At 40.9% G+C, this 26,722-nt stretch overlaps 1 protein-coding gene across 1 annotated transcript; it reads left to right on the top strand.

Annotated features, from left to right (window-relative positions):
• Positions 1 to 26,192, top strand: AMDHD1 (amidohydrolase domain containing 1). Its single transcript, XM_044677489.1, has 9 exons — positions 1 to 137; positions 1,840 to 1,946; positions 3,313 to 3,377; positions 7,941 to 8,218; positions 9,672 to 9,897; positions 15,806 to 15,930; positions 19,550 to 19,643; positions 22,348 to 22,508; positions 25,896 to 26,192. Exons 1-9 carry the CDS (start codon positions 1 to 3, stop codon positions 26,017 to 26,019), a joined length of 1,317 nt encoding a protein of 438 aa, XP_044533424.1. The 3' UTR covers positions 26,020 to 26,192.
• Positions 26,193 to 26,722: the final 530 nt, after the last annotated feature.

The raw sequence follows: 26,722 nt of genomic DNA, 5'->3' as shown, positions 1-26,722 counted from the left end.
ATGAGCTGTGGGCAGCGGCTTCTGCTGGAGAACGCCCAGCAAATGGTGTTGGTCTGCTCCCAGGGCGAGCCCTACCTGGTAGGGCAGGCGATGCGGAGCCTGGCCGTGCTGGAGAACGCCAGCCTAGTAGTGGGCAGGTAAGTCCGCCCTTCCCAGAAGCCCCTCCGTTCCGAGTGGGCGAGTGGGAAAAGCCCGGAAGAGAGGTCTGGACTGGAAGTCAGGAGACCTCGGTTCAAATTCTGCGTCTGAAGTTTGCTCCAAGTCACTTGTGTGGGAGGGTACAAACCAATTGCTACTTTAGTGGGTGTCGCTTTCTTCCGCTCCAGGCAAGGGACAGACAGGAGTTGGGATCAAATCTTGCCTCTGAGGCTCTGCCTGTAATATTGACCGGGTCCTTCATTTCTGGGATGCTAAGCTTATCGGTTGAGGGGGCGCTTTTAGACGAATGCTTCTTAAATGGGGCTGCTGTGTGGCCGCCCCGGGCATTCCCTTTGTCCAGTATTTGCCACCATGGCCTTTTTCTTACTCTGTCTGTCCAGGGGGCTTGGGGAGGGAGGGAAGAGTTCCCCGTCCTCTTCACCAGGAAGGGGCCAAAGGAATTAGCCCTTTAAACTTCACCAATACTCAGTACTGATTCCAAGACAGAAGGTGAAAAAGGTTGTTTGTTTGTTTGAAACCCTCACCTTCCACCTTAGAATCAATACTGTGTATTGGCTCCAAGGCAGAAGAATGATAAGGGCTAGGCACTGGGGGTTAAGTGACTTGTCCAGGGTCACACAGCCAAGCAGTGTCCGAGGCCACATTGGCCTCTTTTTTGTGCCCTAGAGATCTTTGGCAATCTGGTGAATCCCATAGACCCCATCTCAGAATGATATTTTCAGATGCAGAAAATAAACTGCAAAGGCTCACAAGGGAAATCAACTATATTGAACTAGAGTTAGCTAAATATTTCCCAAGTTCCCAGACCCCAAGTTGAGACCTCTGAACTTGAAAGAGTCAGCATGGAATGGGGAGAGGCAATTTCCACACTGGGAACTTCCCACACTGAAGAGTAGATTTGGAGGGCGGAAAAAGAATGAATTTTTACCTGATGATGCCAAATGCAGAAGCTGGACTGACCTAAACTTGCTTACCATTATTTCTGGGCCTATACACAAGCTCAAGAAGTGAATTGAGACAATTGCCTAAATAATTTGAGTTTTAAAACATTCAAAATATTTTCCTTTCATTTCCTAGAAATTTCAAGGCGAAAGTGAGTGTGGTTCTGTTTGGTTGGTTGGTTCTTGCTTAATTATTTGGGTAACTGACTTCATTCTTCACTTCACTTTTTTTTAAACCCTCACCTTCCATCTTAGAATCATTACTGTGTATTGGTTCTAAGGCAGAAGAATGGGGAAGGGTAGGCAATGGAGGTTAAGTGACTTGCCCAGGGTCACACGGCTAAGAAGGGTCTGAGGTCATATTTGAACCCAGGACCTCCCTTCTCTAAGCCTGGCTCTCAATCCACTGAGCCATCCAGCTGCCCCCCTTCACTTCACTTTTGATATAGAGGGTGGAGGGCAAATTGTGCCAGATTGTATCAGGCTCAAAGGCTTGGGCCTGTTTGATGGATGGTCACTTGCCATCTTTGAGAAGTCTTTGAAAGTGAGAAAATCCTTATCACCCTAAGGTGAACCATCAAGGGATGGAGAGTTTTGGTCATGGCCACTCACAAAATTATCCATCAAGGCACAAATGAGTTCCCAGCCACAGTGGTGATGGCTGTGCCCTCTCAGATGTAGCCACAGACCTTTTGATATATGGAAGTAATTACATTATCCTACCCCATTTTTCTTCCAGAGATGGTTACATAAAGGCCATAGGCCCTGCTGCTGCCATCAGAAGAGAATTTTCAGGAGTATCATTTGAGGAAAGGATTGATTGCTCTGGAAAATGCGTTCTCCCAGGTACTTTCTTCTCCTTCGGTTTAGCCATTAAAACTGGTTTTAGTACTTTGCTGAAGTAGTAAAGATGGGCTAAAGGTGACAGGCTGCCCTTCCTGTATCTAGCGAGGAACTGAATGGGGTCAGATCTGCACCAAGGGCCGGGCAGCTCCAGGCTTGGCACTCTAACCACTGTGCCTCCTAGCTGCCCGTTACTATGGTCCCATAATTGCTTATCGCCACCAGGAAGAAATATAGACTCCCTCATTTAGCCCTTTGCCGTCCGGCTCCAGTCTACCATTCTAGGCTGGTTACACATGGCCTCCACACACTCTACAGTCCAGCCAAACTGCCCTTTCGTGCTGCTCCACAAATTGCACCTTCATCCTCTTGACACTGTGCCTTTGAACAAGATGGCCACCATTTCTGGGACTCTCTCCTCTGCTGTCATGCCCCTTGGAGTCCCTGCCTTCCTTGAAGGCTCAGCCTCTGCCATCTCCTATGGGGAGCCTTTGGTGAAACCCCTACTTGTGGTTTCTATGCCCCAATAGAATGGAAGCTTCCTGCACAGAGAGATAAGGGAGTAAGCAAGCCAGCCAGAACCAGATTAAAACAGGAAATATTTAAAAACAAATAAGAATACAATGCAACACAGATAATGCTAACCTATGGTTTTCCAAGTCGGTATGCTGCCGGGCAGCAATCTTTAGGTATGGTTTAATGGCTCCTGTTTCTTTGACACCACTGTTCTTGAGGGCAGGAACTGTTTTATTTCTGAATCCTTAGTGCCTTCCACATTTTATTTTTACTGATGAGGGAGCTGAGGCATCATCTAAAGGAGACCAATGACTTGCCCAAGGTCTCACATTCCATAAGGGCCAGAAGAAGATCTTATCCCAGGTCTTCTCAATTTTAAGTCGAGCACTCACTCACATGTAGTTATAGTAACTTGTCACCAAGGAGCTTAAAAAGAAACAGCATGGGGCAGCTAGGTAGCACAGTGGATAGAGTGCCAGGTCTAGAGACAGGAGAACTTGGATTCAAATTTGACCTTAGAGTCTTCCTAACTGGGTGACCCTGGGCAAGTCACTTAACTCCAAGTGCCTAGTCCTTGCTGCTCTTTTGTCTTAGAACTGATCTGAAGACAGAAGGTCAGGGTTATAAAAAAAGAAAAAGAAATGATAAAGTATTCCAGTTGAATTAAGGGAGTATTATGTGTATATTTTACCAAGGGCAGCTCAGGTTGGCATCTGATTTATATCTAAATATTTTAATCACTCAAGAAAGAGAATTAAAAAAAAAAGAAAACAAACATGCACTTAAACAAAAATGATGCATTCAAAATGTCCATATTCCAGCAGGAGTTAACTGTGTTGCTGGTTTCATTTAGGTTTGGTGGATGCTCACACTCACCCAGTGTGGGCTGGGGACCGAGTCCATGAGTTTGCAATGAAGGTAATGTCTGTGGATGGTGACTGAGACAAAGAAGGACAGCCGCCGGAAGTCATTACATTATCCGATCCCCATTTTTTTAGAGATGGCCATAGGTCCTGCTGATGCCATCAGAAGAGAATTTTCAGGAATATCATTTGAGCAAAGGATCTTCCTAGAGTGTTTATTTCCTGTGTGTGCCTCAAATGTTCATATGATCTGTACTCCACACAGCTCCAAAATGCATATTCTTATTTCTGTAGCACTTTGCTTGCTTCTTGTTTTCGGGGGGTCCAATTCTATTTAGGGTTTCCTCAGCAAAGACACCAGAGTGGTTTGCCATTTCCTTCTCCAGCTCATTTTACAGACAAAGAAACCGAGGCTGACAAGGTTAAATGACTTTCTTAGGGTCACACAGCTAGTAAGTATCTAAGGCTGGACTTGAACTCAGGAAGGTGAGTCTCCTAACATCAGGCCACTATACCCCTTAGCTGCTTTTGCTTGCCTGGACATGAGCAAAATTAGAAAATGGAGGAATCTGAGCTCTTGACCGGACTTCAGAATTCGCTGACAAGTCACATGAATAAGCAGACCCTTGAACCAAACCTGACAAATGGCTTTAGCCTCTGCTTGAAGGTTTCCGGAGAAGGAGCTCTCCCCACTCCTCAAAGTGGATTTCCCTTTGGCAGATGCCTTTAATTGGGAAGACATTTTCCCTCACGTCTAGCCTTAGTTCACCACTCCAACTTGCATCCATTGCTGCTAGCCCTGCCCTGGAGGGAAAAACAGATCCCAGCTAACCCCTCTTTGGGAGACAGCCCGACTTCCACTGTCGAGGCTCTTCTAAGCCTCCTTTCCCAAATATTTTCGAGTCTTTACGCACCATTGGGGAATCACCTGGGACCACAGTAGATTTAGTCATGGAAGCCACAAGCTTTCTTCAGAGGAGGGGGTGCCTTTCCACAAAGCCAGATACATATGTGTGGATATAGTGACTAATCCATATGTGTAACTATCTATACCTGTATGACACCAATAAGTATAGAGATATGGACATGGACGTGACTATGGATGGATATAAGGAAACCAGGAGGTACAGTGGATAAAGTGCTGGACCTGGAGTCCTGAAGACTCCTTTCCCCAAGGGCAAACCTGGCCTTATACACTAGTATTTATATCATATAGCTAGTAGCTGTGTGACCCTGGGCAAGTCACTTAGCCTTACATGCCTCAGTTTCCTCATCTATAAAATAGCTAATAATCTAGACCTGAAATCAGGAAGACCTGAATTCAAATTCACATACACACCAGCTGTGTGATCCTAGGCAAGTCATACAATCTTGGTCAGCCTCAGTTTCCTCATTTGTAAAATGGAGATAATAATAACGGTACCTCCCTTTCAGGGTTGTCGTAAGGATCAAATGGGCTATTTGTAAAATGCTTTAAAAAAACCTTTGAAGTACTATGCAAACTCTATTTTATTACTACTATTCATAGTAATAGGTTTCTGAAGCTGGAACTCGGGTCTTCCTAGCTGAATTAGATGCTTTTTCTGATGCTCCCACAGGAGACTCTCTCACATCTTCTTCCTGTATCCTTTGCATCATTAAGCAATCTTGGGTGAAAAAGACAACGTCCATCAAGGCCAGTTCCTCTCCATCATTAGATTATGACCTCCTTGAGGTCAGGGACTATCTTGTGCCTCTTTTTGCACTCTCATTGCTTAGCACAGTGCTGGGCACATAGTAGGCGATTAATAAATGTTTATTGTTTGAGGACAAGTTAAGAGCAAATGAGCTTGTCTGAAGGAGACTTTCCTAGGAGAGAGGATTGAGAAGCTCATGAATCTGGATTCCCATTCCAGCTCGGGTCTGCCCTGACTCCCTTCTGACTCTGGGCAAGCTGCATCACTTTTCTGGGGACTTGGTTTTCTCATACAAGGCCCCTTCCAGCTCTAAAGCTAACCCTATGTATGGAGGCCCCTGCTTGCAAAGCTCATACAACCTCATCCCGCCACTCTGTCTCCTCCTCGCTTGATTCTGATGTTTGAAAATGATATCACACAAGTTCCCTCATCTGTAAAATGGAGATAATAATAATAATAATAATAATAATAATAACCCTTTCAGGGTTGTGGATGCTTTTATTAATGTTAATGCCTTTTCAAACCTTCAATTACCATATAAATATTAGCTGTTACTACTATTTTTGTTGTCGAATCATTTCAGTCGTGTCTGCCTCTTTGTGACCCCATTTGGGGTTCTTTTGCCAGAGATACTAGAGCGGTTTACCATTTCCTTCTCCAGCTTATTTTACAGATGAGGAAACTGAGGCAAACAGAGTTATGTGACCTGCTCAGGGTCACATAGCTGGTAAGTGTCTGAGGCCACATTTGAACTCAAGTTGTCCTGAGTCTGGGCCGGGTGTTCTATCCACGGCATCACGTAGCTGCCAATCCCTGGCTATTGATACATTTTTTTATTATTGTTTGGTCTCAAGCTGTGATTCACTGGTATCGGGAACTTCTACTGTGCAAAATTGTTCCACTCATTCAGAGCTATACTTGCCTTACGATTTAGGGTTTTCTAAAGTTACCTTCAGTGCCTCACAAATGCTGACTGAATTGAATACCCAACCTATTTGCAGAGGGCTTAGGACCAAGGTAGGGCAGCTAGGTGGAGAAGTGGATAGAGTGTCGGGCTTGGAATCAGGAAGACTCATCTTCCTGAGTCTAAAATTATCTTCAGTCACCTCCTACCTGTGTGACCCTGGGCAAGTCACTTAACCTTGTTTGCCTTGATTTCCTTATCTGTAAAATGAGCTGGAGAAAAAAATGGCAAACTGCTCCAGGATCTCTGTCAAGAAAACCCCAGATGCGGTCATGAAGAATCAGGAACAACTGAAACAATTAAACAACACACATGCATATACAAATTACTCACTAGCTGTGTGACCCTGAGTAAGTCACTTAACCCCATTGACCTCAGTTTCCTTATCTGTAAAATGAACTCGAGAAAGAAATAGCAAATCGCTCCAGTATCTTAACTGAATATTCCTGTGTCTGGGATCTGGGTCAGAGATTCCATCCAGTCTACTGCTTATTGCATTTTCTTGTTCTTAAAAATCCCAAATAACACCTTTCCTTTGAATAAAATTTGGTTAATAAATGAAGAGGGTGAGGAGTCTTTTCCAGCATATGTGCAAACCTTTACCTGTCCACCTGTTGCTCTGGGAAAGGCTAAAGGTTTGATGGACCACTACCCCAATTGGGTATCCACCAATTAGAAAGCTCTTGGGATGTTCAAGGGAGGAGCTAAATCAAGAGCTCCTAAAATTCTGTTTATCAAGCTGCTTGACCAAGAATCGGGGTCTTTGGTCATTCCAGAGGGCCATTGACCTATATGTCTCTTATCAGTGATGATGCTGGCCTAACCAATAAACAGATAAAATCAATGAATTGATATTATTAACCCCAAATCAGTTTTTTGAGATAATTTTAATCATAACAGTACCCTGGTGCTAAATATAATCTTTGGCATACAGTAGATACTTACTGATTGTTTGGTTTGATTTGTCAACCACAGTGGTAGTTTGGCCTAAGAAGACCTGATTTAAAATGCTGCCTCAGACACTTACTAGTTGTATGGCTCAAGACAAATGATTTGATCTCTCCCCTTCAGGTTCCTTATCTATAAAATGGGCATCATAATTGTGCCTAAGGGTTATTGGGAGGATCATATGAGATTATATATGTCTTTATCTTCCCCATATGGCATAGGAATAAAATGATTTGATTACCTAAAAGCATTATATCAATCATTCATCTATTCATCCATCCATCCATCTATCCATCCATCCGTCTATCTATCTATCTATCTATCTATCTATCTATCTATCTATCTCAGGGGTCAGCAACATATGGCTCTCAAGCCAGGATGTGCCCCAGGGGGCCCTTGAGCCCCCGCCCCATATTCCAGCACCTTCCTCCTCCATCCTTCTCCTTCCTCAGGCATTTATGGCTCTCACGGCCAAAAAGGTTGCCGACCATTGATCTGTTTGTTTATCTGTCCATCCGACCGTCCATCCATCCATTCATCCATGTCTATCTATCTGTCTGACCATCCATCCATCCATTCGTCCATCTATGTCTGTCTGTCTGTCTATCTATCTATCTATCTATCTATCTATCTATCTATCTATCTGTCTGTCTGTCTTTCTATCTGTCTGCCTATCTGCCTATCTATCTATCTGTCTATCTGTCCATCTGACTGTCCATCCATCCATCTATCTATCTACTATCCATCTTTTCACCCATCCATCCATCCATCCTTCTCTGTTTTCATTCATCCATCCATCCCTCCATCTCTCTCTATCATCTATTGATCTATCATCTATCTACTATCCATCTATTCATTCTCTCTATCCATCTATCCATCCATCTCTCTATCATCTATTCATCTTCTATCCGTCTGTCTATCTATCTATCTATCTATATATCTATCTATCTATCTATCTATCTACCTACCTACCTACATAAAAGCTCTCATGTTATCATCATCATCGTTAGTAAGAGAAAACTGTGTTCAGCTTGCAGGTGCTACCTATATGGATATACACCAGGCTGGAGGAGGGATAAACTTCACTGTCGAGTGCACCCGAAATGCTTCCGAAGAGGAGCTTTTCAGCACTTTCAAATATCGACTGCTTTGTATGATGAGGGCGGGGAGCACCTTGGTTGAATGTAAGAGTGGCTATGGCTTGAACCTGGAGACAGAGCTGAAGATGCTGAGAGTCATTGAAAGGGCTCGGAGGGAACTGGACATCAGCATCTCCTCGACCTACTGTGGAGCTCACTCAGTGCCCAAGTAATCTAAATGCCTTTCTTGGAGTTAATGGGGACACCTCTGAGTTTCTGTAATCCTCCAGTATTCCTCCATGGATTTAAAGGAAAATGACTGGACGAGGGTGGGGGGAAATCCCTGCTTTGATGGATTGTATTACCTATAGGATCATCAACATCCTCCCAAAGAAAGGTTGGGTAGATAACTCTTTGAAAGATACTCCACCCTTCACCCCCCTTGGGATGAAGCATCAAAGGATTTTGAGAGGGACCTTAGAGGTCATCTAATCCAATTTCCTTTTTTTTTGTAGATAAGGAAACCGAAGTCCAGGGAGATAAGATGCTTTATATATAATGATGATGTTGTTTTCAGTTGTTACAGTCCTATCTGACTCTTTGACCCCTTTGGGGGTTTTCTAGGCAAAGATTACTAGAGTGGTTGGCCATTTCTTTCTCCAACTCATTTTACAGATGAGGAACTGAGATAAACAAGGTTAAATGACTTGCCCAGGGTCACACACCTAGCAAATGTCTGAAGCTGAATTTGCACTCAAGAAGATGAGTCTTCCTTCCTGGCACACTGTGCCACCTAGCTGCCCTACCACTTCATCATGCTGTATCTCAAATGATGGGGTTCTTTCCCTTTCCTCAAAGAGAGAAGGTCTCCACATGACTTCTGGAATCCAATCAACCTGATCAAATTCAATACAACCCAATAATAACATATTTTTTAAACTCTTACTTTCTGTCTTAGTAATAACTCTAACAGACAGAAGGGTAAGGGCCAGGTAAGAGGTGTTAAGTGACTTGCCCAGGGTCACATAGTTAGAAAGTGTCTGGGGTCAGATCTGAACCCAGGTCCTCCAGATTCCAGGCCTGGTGCTCTATTTATTATGTGCCAGGCACTGTGCTAAGCACTGGTGATACAATTAATAAAAAGGAAGATAGTCTTTGCCCTCAAGGAACTTACAATCTAACGGGGGCAGAGACAACATCCAAAAAGAGTCAGGAGAGTAGGGGCCATATTAGGTTCTAATAAGAGGGCACAGCATAAAGGAGAGAGTAGCCGTGAGAGCACTTGGGTTTATGACTGACAGCTATCTGTTGATGGATAAGATACTAATAGTAGAACTCTCAAGATGGTGTTCCTATTGGTGTCACTCCTTTCATGCAATAGCTATTTATTTGGCACCTACTAGGTGCCAAATAATTCTGAATCCTAATCCCAGCACCATGGTAGTTACTAGAGTAAGTCACTAAATTTCTTTTGGCCTCAGTTTCCTCATTTGTAAAGTGAGGGAGTTGATCATGAGCCATGATTTTCTTGAAGACCTCTTTCTGTTCCAGATCTGTGCTCTTATTGTGCATGTGAATTTGCCCTAAGGATTCTGATCCTTGTTCTCCTGAGGGGCCCCACCTACATACTAACAGCTTTCAAGAATCTTTTTGCATGTGTTTCCATTTTTTTTTCCCATCAGAGGGAAAACCCCAACTGAAGCTGCTGATGACATTGTCCACAACCACCTCCCTAAGCTGCAGGAACTTTGCCGACGGGGAGAAATTCACGTTGACAATATAGATGTGTTCTGTGAGAAGGGAGTCTTTGACCTCCATTCTACCAGGAGGATTCTTCAGAAAGGAAAAGAAATAGGGCTACAAATGAACTTCCATGGGGATGAGCTCCACCCAATGAAGGCTGCTGAGGTATATACGCTTTTCAAATGTGTTTCTAATGATTTTCTGGCTTAATCCATATGTTTGATTCAAAAAACGTATATCGAGGGCCAACCGTGTACATGGGATATAATAATAATTGGATCTTAAAGCACTTTGAGTTTGGCAAAGCACTTTATAGATAAAATAAATAATGTAACAGGTCCTCACAATAACCCTTCAATCTAGGTGCTATTATTATCCCCATTTTATAGTTGAAGAAACTGAGTCAAATGGATTAAATGACTTACCCAGGGTCATACAGCTTTGAATTCAGGACTTGCTAACTCCATGGTCAGTGTTCTGTCCACTGCTCCATCCAGCTGTCATTTAGATGGAATCTGGAGCAGGTGAAGGAAAACAAGGCTAGAAGGTAAATTGGAGTCAGAAGAGGATTTAGAGTGCTAGACAGCAGCAGACAGCAGACAAAGTCTATTAGACCAGCTGGGTTGTGACATTGCCTGACAGTCCTATTCCCTACCTTCTAGGGCAACTCATTGGACCAATACATGAAAGCCCAAGAAATACTTTTGGAAAGGGGAGTAAACTCAGCAAAGCAGACAAAGGGCAGCACGGTTTTAGAGTTAGAAGGGATCTTGAAGATCATCTAGCACTTCCCAGCAGTGTGACTCTGGGAAAGTCACTTGACCCGCATTGCCTAGTCTTGACCACTTTTCTGCCTTGGAGCCAATACACAGTATTGACTCCAAGACGGAGGTAAGAGTTTAAAATAAAGTGAAATAAAACAAAAAATAATAAAATAATTTTAAAAAGATCATCTAGTCCAACTCCATTTTACAGAGGAGAAAACCGAGGTGAAGAGAAGTAAAATGACTGGCCCAAAGCCACACAGCTAGAAAGAAGCAAGAAAGATTTGAATTCTGAGTCCCAAACCAGTGCCTTTTCTCATTGAGCCATGCCAATTCATGCGATAGGATTTCCAATCCTTTTGACATTTGCTACTATCTCGTCTTAGCCCAAAAGGAAGCTGAGGGAAAGTGGGTCAGGCTATCAGCTACTGATAATGGCTGATGAAGTTTCATTGTTCAGACCATACAAAGTTCTTAAAAAAAAATCCTTACCTTCTGTCTTGGAACTGGTTCCAAGGCAGAAGAGCAGTAAGGGCTAGGCAGTGGGGGGTTAAGTGACTTGCCCAGGGCCACACAGCTGGGAAGTGTCTGAGGTTAGATTTAAACCCAGAACTTTTCTCCTCCAAGCCTGGTGTCCTAACCATTGAACCATTTAGCTACCCAATATACAAAGCTCTTTTGCTAGCATCTTCCAAGTCAACAAATGACATGCAAAGGTGACACATGGAGGTGAGGAATTTATCTCTTGAATCTGGGAACAACTGACCTTTATTTATCACTTGACTGTTTTTGTTATTAGTGATTTGGGCTTGTTAAATATTGACTTTTCTTATCTTTTCCTGGTGATGTCAGTGGAAAGAGACATCTCTGTGACGTTATTCATTAGCATCACAGCATTTCTGACTGTTCATTCAATATAAATTTTTTGCCAGGAGCATCTAGAATGTTTCTGAGACTTTTCCTTTTAGGACATCATATTAGTAGATTATAGGAATGCTGGAAAAAAAATAGCACATCTGGATTTCAACAAAGCCTTCGCTAACATCTCTCCCATACCACTTGTGGACAGGATGGAGAGAGGTGGGCTAGATGACAATGGAATTTGTTGGATTCAGAATCCATTGGATTTTTGATACCAAAGGCTAGTTATTAATGGATAGATGTCAGCATGGAGGGATGGCTATGGTGGAATGTCACAGGGGTTTTCTCTTGGTCTTATTCTGTTCAGCATTTTAATAAATTACTTGGAAGAAGCTATAAATGCCTTGCTCATCAAATTTGCTATTGGCACAATGCTGATGTGGGTATTTAACAAGTTGGAGGAAAAGAGTAAGGATCCAAAAAAGATCATAATATGCTAGAATTTGAGGTTGAATCTAATAAAGTAAAATATATTAGGTATAAATGTAAAGCCTATCTCTGGGTTCAAAAAATCATTCACAATAGTATGCATTAGGGGGAGATATGACTGAACTATAGCTTCTGATTCAATATGCTTATTCTGTTCCCCAAAGCAGAACTGTAACTAAGTTGGGAAAATCAGAGTTTTGTCTCAGGTAACCAATTTTAGAAGGTTTCTATAAGAACTATCTTTCAGCAGTATAGAAGCAAGACAGCTTAGAGTATACAGAATCTGTGTTGGAAAGGCCTTTGAATGCCAACTAGTCAAAACCATGATTCAAGAAGAATCCTTTATAAAATATCAATAAATGATTATTCAGTAAACAAGCATTTATTAAGACTTCATGAATTATACCTACTATGTGCCCAATATTTGCTAAATATAGGGAATACAAAGGCAAACATAGGAACAGCCGCTACCCACCCTTGAGAAGCTTCCACCTGAGAAGTAGTCATGAAGCCTTGACCTAAACACCCACAAAGAACCTGTTACTTCCTAAGGTATATCATCCTATTTTTGATAGCTCTAATTTTTAGGGAAATTTTCCTGACATCAAGCTCAAATGCAAGACTAATTAGTTAAAACAATGAATCTCAACAAAATATTAATTATTTGGAAAAATAGGCAAAGAAGAAGTCCTACCAAATTCCTTTTATAATACAAATATGGTGCTGATATCAAAACTAGCAAGTGCAAAAATAGAGAAAGAAAACTATAGACTGATCTCCCCAATAAATATTGATACAAACATTTTAAACAAAATACCAGCAAGGAGATTATAGCAATATATAACATGATTATATAACATAAAGATCATTCGCTATGACCAGGTGGTTCAATATTAGAAAAATTGTCAATAAAATTGATCATATCAATAACAAAACCAATAGAAATCATGTGATTATCTCAATTGATGCAGAAGGAGCTTTTGATAAAATGCAATACCCACTCTTATTAAGAATAATTAGTTAGAATTTCCAACACCCTTCCCCCCACCATCTGCACTGAGAGCCTCTGTAAGAATCCTGCTGACTCAGATCCCAGGGCAAAGGCTGTAACTGTGATGGAATACCTTGACAACAGGGCAGGAAGCACAGCTCCCTTCAACCTCCATACCTTCACCTACACTTTCAGCTTCTGCTGCCAGCTGAGAAAGATCTGACCTCAGGGCTCATTAATACTCCATCAGTCTAATCTAGTCAATCAGTGGAGTGAGTGGAGTAGAAGCCCCTTCAGGACAGAATAACCCAAACCCACAGATCCAGCAAATAATCAGAGGAGCAAGATTACAGTCAGTGACAGAGGACAAAAAAAGGGAAAAATATGAGTAAACAACAGAAAAAAGAAAAAAGAAATTACAATCGTCAGCTTCTACCCAGGTAATGAAGAAAGAGCAAATGGAACAGAGGAGAACCAAAGAACACCAATAAAAAACACAGAAACTCCAGTGAACTGGACACAGGCTTTGAAAGAACTCAAAACACAATTCAAAAACCAATTAAGAGAGGCTGAAGACAACTGGGAAAAGAACTTAAAAAGCAAAATAAGTCATCTGGAAACAGAGGCACATGAACTAAAACAAGAAAATAGTGTCTTGAAAACCAGAATTGGCCAGCTTGAAAATGAGGCAAAGAAAGTGAAAGATGACTTACAAAGAAAAACAGACCAGAAGGAGAAGGATGACCAAAAAGCCAGGGATGAAATTCAGCCTTTAAAAATTAGAATCCAACAACTAGAAGCAAATGATTTCACAAGGCAGCAAGAGTCTATAAAACAAAATGAAAACAATGAAAAAAATTGAGGAAAACATGAAATACCGCATTGATAAAACTACAGGCCTGGAAAATAGATCCAGAAGAGACAATTTAAGAATTATTGGACTACTAGAAAATCATGACCAGAGAAAAAGCCTGGACATCATTCTATAGGAAATTATCTAAGAAAACTGCTCTGACATTCTTGAACAAGAAGGAAAAGTGGAGATTGAAAGAATTCACAGATCATGTCCTGCATTTAATCCCCAATTGACAACACCTAGGAGTGGTATAGCCAAATTCAAGAACTACCAGACCAAGGAAAAGATACTACAAACTGCTAAGAAGAAACCATTCAGATACCATGGAACCACAGTTAGAATAACATAGGACCTGGCTGCATCCACACTGAAGGACTGGAAGGCATGGAATATGATATTCTCAAAAGCAAGGGAACTGGTTCTACAACCAAGAATCAAATACCCAGAAAAATTGACTGTATTCTTGTGGAGGAAAGTATGGTCATTTAATAAAGTAGAAGACTTCCAAACATTCCTAAAGAAAAGACCTGACAAACAGAAAATTTGATGCCCAAACACAGAACTCAAAAGAATCACCAAAAGGTAATTAAGAAAAGGGGAAAAAATTTTTAAGGGGCCCGATAAGTTCAAATGATTTATATTCCCATAAGAAAAAATGATATTAGTATATTAATCTTAAAAATTGTTATTATCATCAGGGTAACTAGAAGAAGTATACTTAGAGGGCACAGTGACAAATTACATTGGATGATATGTCAAAATATATATGTAAAAAACCAAGAGTAAAAAAATAGGATAATACTAAGAGAAATGGGAAAAGAGATAAAATAAGGTAAATATATATTGCATAAAGAAGTGCATGGGGGCACATGGGAAGAAGACCAATACAACAGAAGGGTGAAAGAGGTTGGAGACAGTCTCCAAGAAAATTTTAATCATTACAGTGGGAAGGGTCAGAAAAGTTCAAATGGAAGGAAAACCTCCAACTCCAAATTCAATCATCATCACCATCACCACCATCACCACCACCATCATCATCAACAACAACAACAACAACATCATCAATGTCGTCAGCATCATCACCATCAACAACAACATCATCAACATCAATGTCAACATCAACATCTAACTATCCTTCCTTTCCTGGTCCAGGAAACATTTTTTTCTGGGTGACCTTACCTAATAGAATACTATTCAGAGTACTGAACAAGAGCCAAAAGACCTAAATTCTAGGCTCGAGTGCCACTATGTATCGTTTGGGATAAAATAAAAAGGAAGCCTTCTTTTTCCTGGACCCAGTCTCTTCATTTATGTATGAGTGAGGCTTCCCTGGATTCTGTATTAAGTTAATCAAATCAAAGAATAAACCAGGTATAAAAAAGAAAAATTAACTTAAATTTTAAAAAAGAGTAATTAGTTAAAGGTGGCAACTGGGTAGCTCAGTGGATTGAGAACCAGGCCTAGAGATGAGAGGTGTTGGGTTCACATCTGATCTCAGACATTCCCTAGCTATGTGACCCTGGGTAAGTCACTTAACCCCATTGCCTAGCCCTTACCACTCTTCTGCCTTGGAACCAATACAAAGTATTGATTCTAAGGTGGAAGGTAAGAGTTTAACATTTTCTTAAATTAAAATTTTAAAAAAAGAATAATTAGTTAAAAAAAAAGACACTATCCAAGATGATCTGGGGTGAGCTTTTTCCCTTGCCCTGTTCTACTCCATTATACCCCATTTGGTTGCTTCCTAGCCAGAGTCTCTGTATATTCTCTCTGTGTGCTGGTAGCTTGGCCCATGTATAATATTTTTTTTTTGTTTATCTCAGGTATAATCTGTGGCACTTGCCCCAGGACCAACAATCCCTGGTGATAACTCCACCCAAAAGCATTCATATTTTTTTCAGACTGGTTTTTGAAACAGTAAATTAACTAAGTGTCATTTAATAAATGAGTAACCTATTACAAATGACTCACCCAGCCTAAAAAGGCAAAAGAGAGCATAACAATTAGCTTTTGAGGGCAGGGGTATGGAACACATTTTTTTTTCTTAAACATCTCATTGCTAGGATGTCGTTAATGTCTGTAAATCTTTCCTTTTCCGCATGTTTTGTGTAGCTTGGAGCTGAGCTAGGAGCCCAGGCAATTAGCCACTTGGAAGAAGTTAGTGATGCAGGTATCACTGCTATGGCAACTGGGAAATGTTCAGCAGTCCTTCTTCCCACCACCGCCTACATGCTAAGGTAATGCTATTTAACACATTGCTTAGAATAAAGGCACATTCATAAGCCACTGATGACTCCACCTTCCTTAGGTCTTTCTAGTCCCAAGGTCCTTTAAGAGACCACCTCCACAGGTCAGTTACTGGCCGTCTTTGCCATGGCTCCACTGAGGCTAACCAACAGAGTAGGCTGGTGCATGGGGTGGGATACTGGGAACTCTGGGTTCGAGACATAATCAGGGATTCAGTCCACGATGAACTACAAAGGAAACTCAGGTGGAAAGTCCTAAGAAAGAAACCAGAGATTCTCCCCAAGACCAATCAATAAGTTTTCTAGTAGGGAGTCATGCCATATTTTTTACTGCATTGAAAGATGCTAGAGGATGTGTTCCAGATCTTCAGGTGTAACAGTGAAGGAAAGGAAGAGGTAGGTGAGGCTACCAAGACAGGTACAAGCCAGGAAAGATGCAATGAGACTTGTTAATGGCCCAAGTAGAACAAGACTTTGACAGGACTATTGGATGATGGATCTAGAGATGAAAGGGACCTTGAAGCAATGGAATCCAATACTGTCATTCTAAAGCTGAAGAAATGGAGACCCACAGAAATGAAACGATCTTCTAAAGCTACACAGGTAGAAGCATCAGAGGCAGGATTTGAAATTAGGTGCACTGATTAATTCTGCAAAACTGGCAATCCACCCATCAACAAGTATTTATTAAGCGTTGTCTATGTGCCAGGCACTATGCTGGGTACTAAGAATACAAATTCAAAGAATGACTGGCCTGTAGTCAGGAGGACCTGGATTCAAAGCTGGCTTCAAACACTTCCTAGCTAGGGGCAGCTGGGTAGCTCAGTGGATTGAGAGCCAAGCCTAGAGACGGGAGGTCCTGGGTTCAAATCCGGCCTCAGACACTTCCCAGCTGTGTGACCCTGGGCAAGTCACTTGACCCCCATTGCTTACCCTTACCACTCTTCCACCTATAAGTCAATACAAAGAAGTTAAGGGTTTAAAATTTAAAAAACAAACAAACAAACAAACAAACAAACAAACAAACAAAAAACACTTCCTAGCTAGTGTGACCCTGAGCAAGTCACTTAACCCCAAATGCCTGGCCCTTACTGCTCTTCTGTCTTAGAATTGATACTGAGACAGAAGGCAAGGGTTTTGAAGGAAGTAAGCCTTCCCCTCGGAGTGTTTACATTTCTGATAGGATGGAAATCAGGGAGTACCCCTTCCTTGCTAATATCTGAACCTAGAGCAAAGGCTCTTAATTTGGAATCCATGAACTTATATATTATATATAAATCTAATTACTTATTATTTTAATTATTATATAATTATAATATTATTTTAATTTATTAAGTTATTATTAATTTAATTTTAAACCCTTACCTTCTGTCTTTGAATTAATACTATGTATTGGTTTCATGGCAGAAGAGTGAGTGGTAAGGGCTAGGCAATGGGGGTTAAGTGACTTGCCTAGGATCACACAGCTAGGAAGTGTGTGAGGCCAAATTTGAATCCAGGACCTCCCATCTCTAGGCCTGGCTCTCAATCCACGGTACCACCCAACTGCACCCCCATGAACTTATTTTATTTTATTATTATTTTTTAGAATATCTGAATAATTTATTAGCTGCTATATTTTTTAATTAAAATTGCTAAAAACTTCATTTATTTATTTATTTGTTTTAGGGTATTTTCCCATAGTTATATGATTCATGTTCTTTCCCTCCCCTCTCCCATAGCCTGTGTACAATTCCACTCGGTTTTACATGTATCATTGATCAAGGCCTATTTCCATATTATTAATTTTAAAAAATATTTTAGAAGGGACAACTAACCCTTGCCACTCTTCTATCTTAGAATTGATACTAAAACGGAAGGTAAGAGTTTTTAAAAATAAAAATTAAAAACATTTTCAATAACATATTTTAATATGATTTGGTTTCCTTTATGATACTGTGTATTTTGTTAGTTTATAAATATCCTAAGAAGGGGTCCATAGGCTTCACCAGACTGCCAAAGGAGTCCATGACACAAAACAGGTTAAAAACCCCTGATCTAGAGTAACAACCTTGCAAGGCTATATAGAACTTCAAGGCAACTAGGCATCAAAAGCCCTTGTAGATAACATTTACTGCCTGCCAATAGTTTCCTTATGACATTGTCTTTTTTGGATGGTAAAGTGAATTTAAGGAACAGTGTTACCATTCCTTCTGGCTCCTCTGAATCTAGTTCTATTTATTCCCACTCCATTCTGCCCCCCACCCCTCTAGCCCCTTTCCTTCTACATTCACAGCAAAAGTAAAACAAAACTAGAAAAAGAAGAGCCACTGTCATGTCTATTGTGTGAATCATTGCTAGTTGCCTGAATACTTAATGATCTATTTTCCAGAAGAATGTCCTTTGTATACCTTCTTCCAAGACTACTTCCCATCAGATGTTTCCTTGAGATTTACAAGAAATGCTTAATTAAGCATATTTACTAATGATTCTATCTGGCAGGGACAAAGCTATCTGGAAGTTTGCAGTTTGAAATTTTCCACTTATTTATTGATTACTCTGCACAAATACTCCATTAGGAGACAAAACATGCAATTTCAGAACTTTCATATTAATGTCACCAGTGATACTATTATAAAGATCACATAAAATGTAAATATTCATTATGGGAGAATGGGTAGATTTCTGTTTTCTTTCCATGAATATCCCCAAATGTTGCCTTGTGGTTTACAAACTTGAAGTTGCTAATCCTGTCCTCTGTAGACCTCCAATGGAAGTTAATAAGTCAACAAACATTTATTAAGTTCTTCCTATGTGCCAGACTTGGTGCTAAGCACTGGAAAGAAACAAGGAAAGGGCAGGCTCTGCCCTGGAGGAGCTCCTAGTCTAACGAGAAGGGGATGGAAGGAACGAGCAGTTATTGATCACCTCCTATGGATGAGGCACTGTACTTGACAAAAATATTATCTTGTGATCTGATTGATTTAATGAGGGAGCCACCATGCAAGCAATTGTGTACAAACAAGCTATAGACAGGATAAAATGGGGCATAACCTGCAGAGAGAAGGTGCTAGAATTAATTGAGTTTGCAAAAGGCTTTTTGTGAAAGGTGGGATTTTGGCTGGAACATGAAGGAAGCCAGAAGCTAAAGATGAGAAGGGAGAGAACTCGAGGCATGGCATCGACCAATGAAAATGCACAAAATGATTGGGGTGGGTGGTGGCTTCTAGGTGGTACAGTGGATTGAGAGCCAGGCCTAGAGTCAGGAGGACCTGGGTTCAAATCTGTACTCAAGACACTTCCTCGCTGGGCGACCCTGGGCAAGTCACTTACCCCCACCCACCCCCAATTTGCCTAGCTCTTGCCTTTCTTGCTTAGAGTTAGTAGAACAGAAAGTAAGGGTTTAAGAAAAAAAGAGGATTTGGAGATATGACACATATAGTACATATGGGGGGAAATTCTTATGTAATCAATAAATGATAATGTGGACAATAAAGAGGTTAGGAGGAAAAGGAAAAACTTGCTTACTTCTGAAGGTGATCAGGAAAGAATCAGGGAAGAGAGATACTTTAAGTGAGGCTTTGAAGAATAAAAATCTAAAAGATAAATGCTGACTTTCTTTTTCTTCTAGATTGAAGCAACCTCAAGCAAGGAAGATGTTAGATGAAGGGGTAATAGTTGCTCTTGGCAGTGATTTCAATCCTAATGCATATTGTTTTTCCATGGTAAATTATGTTTTTGTGTTTCGTTGAGTATATAGAGTATCAAAACTTCTTGTATATTCTTTTGTATAATTCTTTCTCTACCAAGACAGTGTAACCTAGTAGCTAGAAAGCTGGCCACAATCCCTGGGCTCAAGTCCCACCACTGATTCATACTAATAGTGTGACCGAGGGTAAGTCACTTAACTTCCTCTTTACCTTCTGTCTTAGAATAGATACCAAGTATCCATTCCAAGGTAGGAGAGTGGTAAAGGCTAGGCAACCCTGCCAGGAAGTGTCTGAGACCAGATTTGGACCCAGGTCTTCCATCAAGTCATTATTTTCTCAGGAACCCCAGGCAACAATCTCAGGCTAGTAGACATATAGCAAGTGCTGATGACTACTGGTAGAGAAAGTTGTTCGTTAGGAGCTCTTTAGACCAGTAAAACTGTAGGTCTGGTTACATTATTTCTCTAAATATTTTTAAAAAACAAATTATATTGTGAAAGGTTATAAAAAATGTCTAGAGACTGATTAAGAAAATGTCATGGTTAATAATGTAGCCATTACAATGCTATTTGATCCTAGCTTTGTGATCCTAGGCAAGTCACTTAACCCTGATTGCCTAGCCCTTGCAGCTTTCTTGTTTTAGAATTGGTACTAGGACAGAACATAAAGGTTTAGGGGGGAAAAGACCAATGTTCTTTGGACTGTCTCAAGCAAAGAAAGCGTAGGTGCTTCCTTTCTGACCGAAGTATCCAAAAAAATAATGGAATGAACTGAAACAAAGAATCACAGAATCTCAAAGCTAGATGGAGCTCCGAGCTGTCCGGTCTAATTTATTGCTAAATATTAATTCCTTCTGACATCCCTGGGAAGAGAAGGGTCTCCACTTGAAGACCTTCCAAGAATGTGGAACCAACCACTCCTAAACTGGTAATATTTGTTCAGTAGTTTCAGTCTTATCCAAATCTTCATGACCCCATTTGGGGTTTTCTTGGCAAAAAATATTGTAGAGATTTGCAATTTCCTTCTCCAGTTCATCTTACAGATGAGGAAACTGAGGCAAGCAGGTTTAATGACTTGTTCTGGGTCACTCAGCTAGTCACTCAGTGTCTGAGGTCAGGTTTGAACTCAGATCTTCCTTACTCCAAGCCTGGCTCTCTATCTACTGCATCACCTAGTTACACAAACTGGTTATATTTTGGGATAACTATATTAGGAAGTTGGTTCTTAGAAACTTCCTCTGTACCCCTGAGATGCAAAGTGTTACCAGTGGGAAAGAATGCCAGGTTTGGAGTCAGAGGACCTGGATTCTGCTACTTCTCTGTGGTATGAACGTTTCCCCATCACACCTGGTTGTGTCCTATGGTTCTCAGTCACATAGCTTGTAAGGATCTGAGGCCAGATTTGAACGTAAGAAGATGAGTCTTTTGGATTCCATGCCCAGAGCTCTAAGCATCATACTGCCCCCTTCCCCATGAGGCAGCCTTTCAAATACAGCTATCCCTTCCACATCACAGGGGGGTGAGGGTTAGGGGCACACAATCTAGAAAATACACAGGAAATAGTTTGGCTCTTCCTTCATATCAGAGAAGGAGTTCTGAATTTTTTTTTCCTTTGGGGGTGTTAACAGTGCCTTACTGTAAAATGTGGGTTAAGTACAGGCATTCCTTCTATCTAGCAGGGGACAAATTTTAACTTTTTACTTATTTTAACTTTAAAAAAGAAGTTGTGTCTATTTATGGTGTTAAAAGAGAAGAGATGAAAAAAAGATAAAATATGTCGATATTATACAATTCTAGACATACAGTTTATGCATTTCGTAGTTTCTAAAATATTTTCTGGGTGTTGTCTGCTGAACTTTATATGTTGTTTGCAGCTTCTGTAAAACTCTCCCAAATTTCCTGTTTAATTTCTTATGCTGACTGACGACATGTCAAAACCAAGATGGGGAAAGTCACTTTGTAGCAGAGAGACCTAATATTTGAAGGTCCTCACTAATTAGGCTAAATATCCCTAGTTCCCTCAAACACGCTTCGTGTGGCCCAAGCTCAGGGTGTTTACCATTCTTAGGACTCTTCTTTGGATCCTCTACAGTTTATCAGCATCCTTCTGAAGATGAGGTACCCAGAAACTCAAGTCAATATGACAGATGTATTCCTTGCCAGCTAGGTGGCAAAGTAGATCGAGCATTACCAGATCTAGAACACCTGAGTTCAAATCCAGCCTCCGTTACTTACTAGCTGTGTGACCCTAATAAGTCACTTAAACTCTCTGAACCTCAGTCTTTTTCTTTCTGTATTTAATCTAAAATGGGCACATTGGATATGGTCCCAAAATTAGTTTCTGTAAATTGAATCATAATTTAAATGATACTAGGTGAGCCTTTGTACATTGGCTGATTTGATCCTCAGAACAACCCTGTGAGATAGATGCTATACCTAGTATTAATTCCATTTTATAGTGGGTTATACTAAGGCTCAGAAAATGGGCCGTGTCCTGGGCCAAATAGCTAGTAAGTATCAGAGGTGTAATTTGAATCTAGGACTTTATAAACTCCAAGTGAAAATTTCTATCCATTATATCACATTGCCAAAAGTACACTTTCAAATTTAACACTTCACAATCATTTTATTTGACAAGAATTATATCGATTTGAGGAGAGACTTTAAATGGTCATTGTCACCAATTCTTCGGTGACTTTAATCTGATATTTCTGTCCCAGCCAACTGTCATGCACTTGGCCTGTGTGAACATGAGAATGTCGATGCCTGAAGCTTTAGCTGCTGCCACCATTAATGCTGCTTATGCTCTGGGACGGTCAAACACTCATGGATCCCTCGAGGTTGGCAAATGTGGAGATCTCATTGTCATCAACTCACCAAGGTGGAGATTCTTCTCATCTTACTATTATTTTTTTTGTTTTTGTTTTGTTTTGTTTTGTTCAGCTGTTTATTATTATGGTGATGATTATTTACATTTTAATTATATTTTAATTTTTATTTTGAATATTTCCCCCTAGTTACATGTTTATGTTCTTTCCCTCTCCCCCAAGCCTCCCTAACTCTCCTTAGCCGATGCACCATTCCACTGGGTTTTACACGTATCATTGATCAAGACCTAATTCCATATTATTGATAGTTGGACTAGAGTTATTATTTAGTGTCTACATCCCCAATAATATCCCCATCGACCCATGTGCTCAAGCAGTTGTTTTTCTTCTGTGTTTCTCCTCCCACAGTTCTTCCTCTGAATATGGCTAGTTTTCTTTCTCATAAGTCTTTACTATTATTTTCTATGTCTAGTTTAAGACCAAGTTGTGTTTTAAATCTTGTTGCTAGCTATTAGGTGTTTCAGGATCTGCTTGGCCTGAATCTGCTTAATAGTGGCCTTTCTTTCTTCCTTCTTCCTCCTCTCCTCCCCTCTTCCACTTCCTCCACCATTAGTCCCTAAGCAAGTTATGCTTGGGGATTGACTCAAGCCAGAACACAAGGTACAGAAAAACTGCCAGCTCAAAGATGCCTCCATTTTGGCTTATATTTGTATCCCCAACTCTTTGCTCAGAGACTGGTGCCCAAGTCCTTAATAAATTTCTATTACCTGTCTGTCTCTCAGTCTGTGTGTCTCCCTCTCTCTCTCCCTCTCTCACTTCCCACCCCTCCTCTCTCATATCTACTTGCCTATCTATCTCTCTATGTACATTTATTATCTCTATCATCTATCCATCTATAATCTGGCTATACCTCTAGCTTTCTATCAGTCAACTGTACCTTTATCATCTACTATTTCTCTATATCTAGCTATCTCATTTCTACATATTATCTATCTCCCCATCTCCTCTGTTATCTAATATCTATCATCAGTCATTGTTCTATGTATTTATTATTTCTATTATCTATCCATCTATAACCCATCAATACTGCTATCTCTCTAAGAATCATCTATACCGCTATCATCTTTTTCTCTACCCACATCTCCTTTCTATCTATCCATCTATTATCTATGAATCCATCTACTCATCCATCTATCTCTCTATCTCTATCTCTCTGTCTGTCTATCTGTTCAACTGTCTATCCACTCATCCACCCACCTGTCCACCCACCCATCCCTCTGTCTGTCTGTCTGTCCATCTGTCTGTCCATCTATCTGTATATCTACCTGATGTAACTGAAGCGAGAGCTGTCCATGGCTCAAAGGGCCTTTCTCGGTTATTTTTATCAAGTGAGAGAACATATATAAAAGTATGTTGCAAATCTAACAGTGTTATATAAATGTCAGTCACTATTTTTAGGGGTTGTCGATCAATCAATATTTGTCAAACACCTACTCTGTGCTAGATGTGTTATATTTCTCTTGGAGTAAGCTCCCACCATGAAAACATGGGAAAACATCCCTTGGATAATCTTCTGGACTGGTAGTGACTCTTCTCTCTGAAGGGTAGGACAGGAAGGAAGAGAGACGAGGAAAGCGAGGGAGGGAGGGCAAAGAAGGGAGGGAGAGAGACAGAGAAACAGAGACAGAGAAAAGGAGAGGGAAACGAAGGGGGAGAGAGAAACAGAGAGAGAGGCAGAGAGAGAGAGACAGAAAGACAGAAAGAGAGGAAGGGAGGGAGAGAGAGAGAGAGGAAGAGAGAGAAAGATCTGACCAGACCAGGGTTCTGTGGTTGTCCTCCATTGGAAACATATTTTGGATGAAGAAATTCCCTCTGCAAATTTGGATGAAGAAATTCCCTCTGCTCTCTCTGGAGCTCATAGTCTTTAGAAAGTTGCCTAGAACCTGCAAGTTAAGTGTATTGCCCAGATTCACACGTCTAGTATGCATCAGGGGTCTTCCTGGATCCAAGCCTGGCTATTTTGGACTACTGTTGCTATTGGCTTTTAATCATTGCACATTGATTGAATAATTCTCTATATGCACATGTGAAGCATGAGAAGCATGATTTGGAGTCAGGAAGTCCTGGGTTCAAATCCTGCTTCAAATACTTACCAGTTCTGTGACCCTGGGCAAGCTACTTACTGTCTCTCAGACTTGGTTTCTTCATCTATAAAATGAGAATGACATTGTAGTGAGGTTCAAATGACACGAAATGAGCTAGTGTTAGTAAAGTACTTAGAAAGCCTTAAAGTGCTCTGCAAATGTTAGTTATCCTTTGGGCTGGGGGCTATTATTAGCCTGCTTCATAGATGCACGCCTTTTCTAGACCCTCACTTAGTCTTAGTATCAAGTATATGTTGGAAGTATAAGGAACTTGGCATTGCCAGAAAGAAATGGATGAAAAAGCGGCATCAGCTAGGAAGACAGCCCTTTGGTGACTAGCCCCTCCACACTTCGGTAGGCTGGTTTCCAAATGACAAACTCCTGGTCCATGGCTTGGCCTGTCCTCAAGACTTTGCCAGCTTGGTAGGACCTTAGAGCAGGGCCTCTTAGAACTCTGGGCCACCTCCAAGTCGTGATGAGGAATTGAAGTAGGCTCCCAAGGATTTCCACGATGCAAGTCAATGAAAAACACATTCTTGAATAGTATCCAATGAAACTTCAAGTCATAGCGTCCGCCATTTTCCATTTGTTTAGTATTGATGGATTTATGGGTATTTGCTAAACTCAGCAGGTGGGGTGTATAAAAGACGTCACAGAGGAGATTTGTGACCAGAAAAGGATCAGCGAGCTGGTCAGAGAGCAAAAAAGGGAGCTCACAACTGGAGAGCTGAGAAGGCATATGGCACAAGGAAAAGAAGACTGGGCTGAGAGTCAGGAAGACTGGGGGGGCTTAAATCTTACCTCAGATGCTTCCGAGCTGTGAGGCCCTGCACTTGTCACTTGAATCTCAAGGGCCTCAGTTTCCTATCTGTAAAATAAAGGAATTGGTCTCTTGGTCCCTTCCAGTTTTAAATGTATGCTTCGTAGTGGCAGCTAGGAAGCACAGCAGAAAAGGGCACTGGAAGTTCAAAAAAATAGCATATGGGGAGGAGTCATGGACAGCTCTTCAAAGGACCATTGAGGACCTTGAGTCCAACTCTCTCATTTTATAGATGAGGAAACTGAGGAACACAAAAGTTAAGTGACCTGCTCAGAGTCACACAGCTCATATGTAGGATGCGGGATTTGAACCTAGATCTTCCTGCCTCTGTCTGCTGTGCTACCTAACTGGGTACTGACATGGTAGGGATATTATCCACACTAATAAAAGAGAAAATCTTTTAAAATATTGGACTAAGGTTTATTGAAGAGAAATATGTGACTTGTAGACACTGAAACATTTTCATTTCTTCCTAGATGGGAGCATTTGATTTACCAGTTCGGAGGCTACCAAGAACTAATCGAGTGTGTTGTAGCTAAAGGAAAAGTCCTCTACAAAAAGGATAGCACCAGCCTAAAAGGGCATGGAGAAGAAAGATAAGAAGAGCAAGACTGAAGATACAAATGGAGTTCAGCTCTAGCCAATGTTGAGATTCGTAGTTTTTTCAAAGCAGATGAATTACATTGAAACAAATCCAGTTTGATTTTTAGATAATTGAATAAGTTTGTGATCATTGGCATAGAGAACTGAAATGAATATTGGCTTTATTTTTCTTTGAACTCTTACTTTCTGACTTAGCAACAACTCTAAGACAGAAAGACAAGGACTAGGCAGTGGGTGTTAAGTGACTTGCCCAGGGTCACCCTGCTAGGAAATGTTTGAAGTCAAATTTGAACCCAGGAACTTCCAACTCCAAGCCTACTACATTATCCACTGTAGCACCTAGCTGCCCCAGCTGAATACATTTGTAATCATTAACATGAGAGAGAGAGAGAGAGAGAGAGAGAGAGAGAGAGAGGGAGAGAGAGAGAGAGAGAGAAATATGAATATGTGATTTTTGATCATCGGTCTTTTTTGAGCCTGTTCCCCTCTCCATGTTTGATAAACCCCAAATAAAATTCAAGGCTTGGGTCAAAATTCAAGCCAGGAGTCATATTCTAACACCCATTTTCAGAGCTATAACTAGGGAGAGGTAACTAAGATTTTGCCCCCGCGGAAGCAATTACAGGGTGCTGGAAGTGCTTTAGAATCCTAGAAAGAGAAGAGCTTTGTACCTAGTCAGCAAGAATAATTAGTAAAAATA

Source organism: Gracilinanus agilis, chromosome 5 (assembly GCF_016433145.1).
Source record: "Gracilinanus agilis isolate LMUSP501 chromosome 5, AgileGrace, whole genome shotgun sequence".
Lineage (NCBI taxonomy): Eukaryota > Metazoa > Chordata > Mammalia > Didelphimorphia > Didelphidae > Gracilinanus > Gracilinanus agilis.
The sequence above is the reverse complement of the archived record's forward strand: the minus strand, read 5'-3'. Positions and strand labels throughout refer to the sequence as shown.

What these genes read in the sequence shown, in the direction of transcription:
- AMDHD1 (XM_044677489.1), top strand. Translation starts at nt 1, where the DNA reads ATGAGCTGTGGGCAGCGGCTTCTGCTGGAGAACGCCCAGCAAATGGTG. An exon ending in TGGAAAATGCGTTCTCCCAG is followed by an intron (nt 1,947 to 3,312) that starts GTACTTTCTTCT and finishes GGTTTCATTTAG; the next exon opens with GTTTGGTGGATGCTCACACT. An exon ending in TCCATGAGTTTGCAATGAAG is followed by an intron (nt 3,378 to 7,940) that starts GTAATGTCTGTG and finishes AACTGTGTTCAG; the next exon opens with CTTGCAGGTGCTACCTATAT.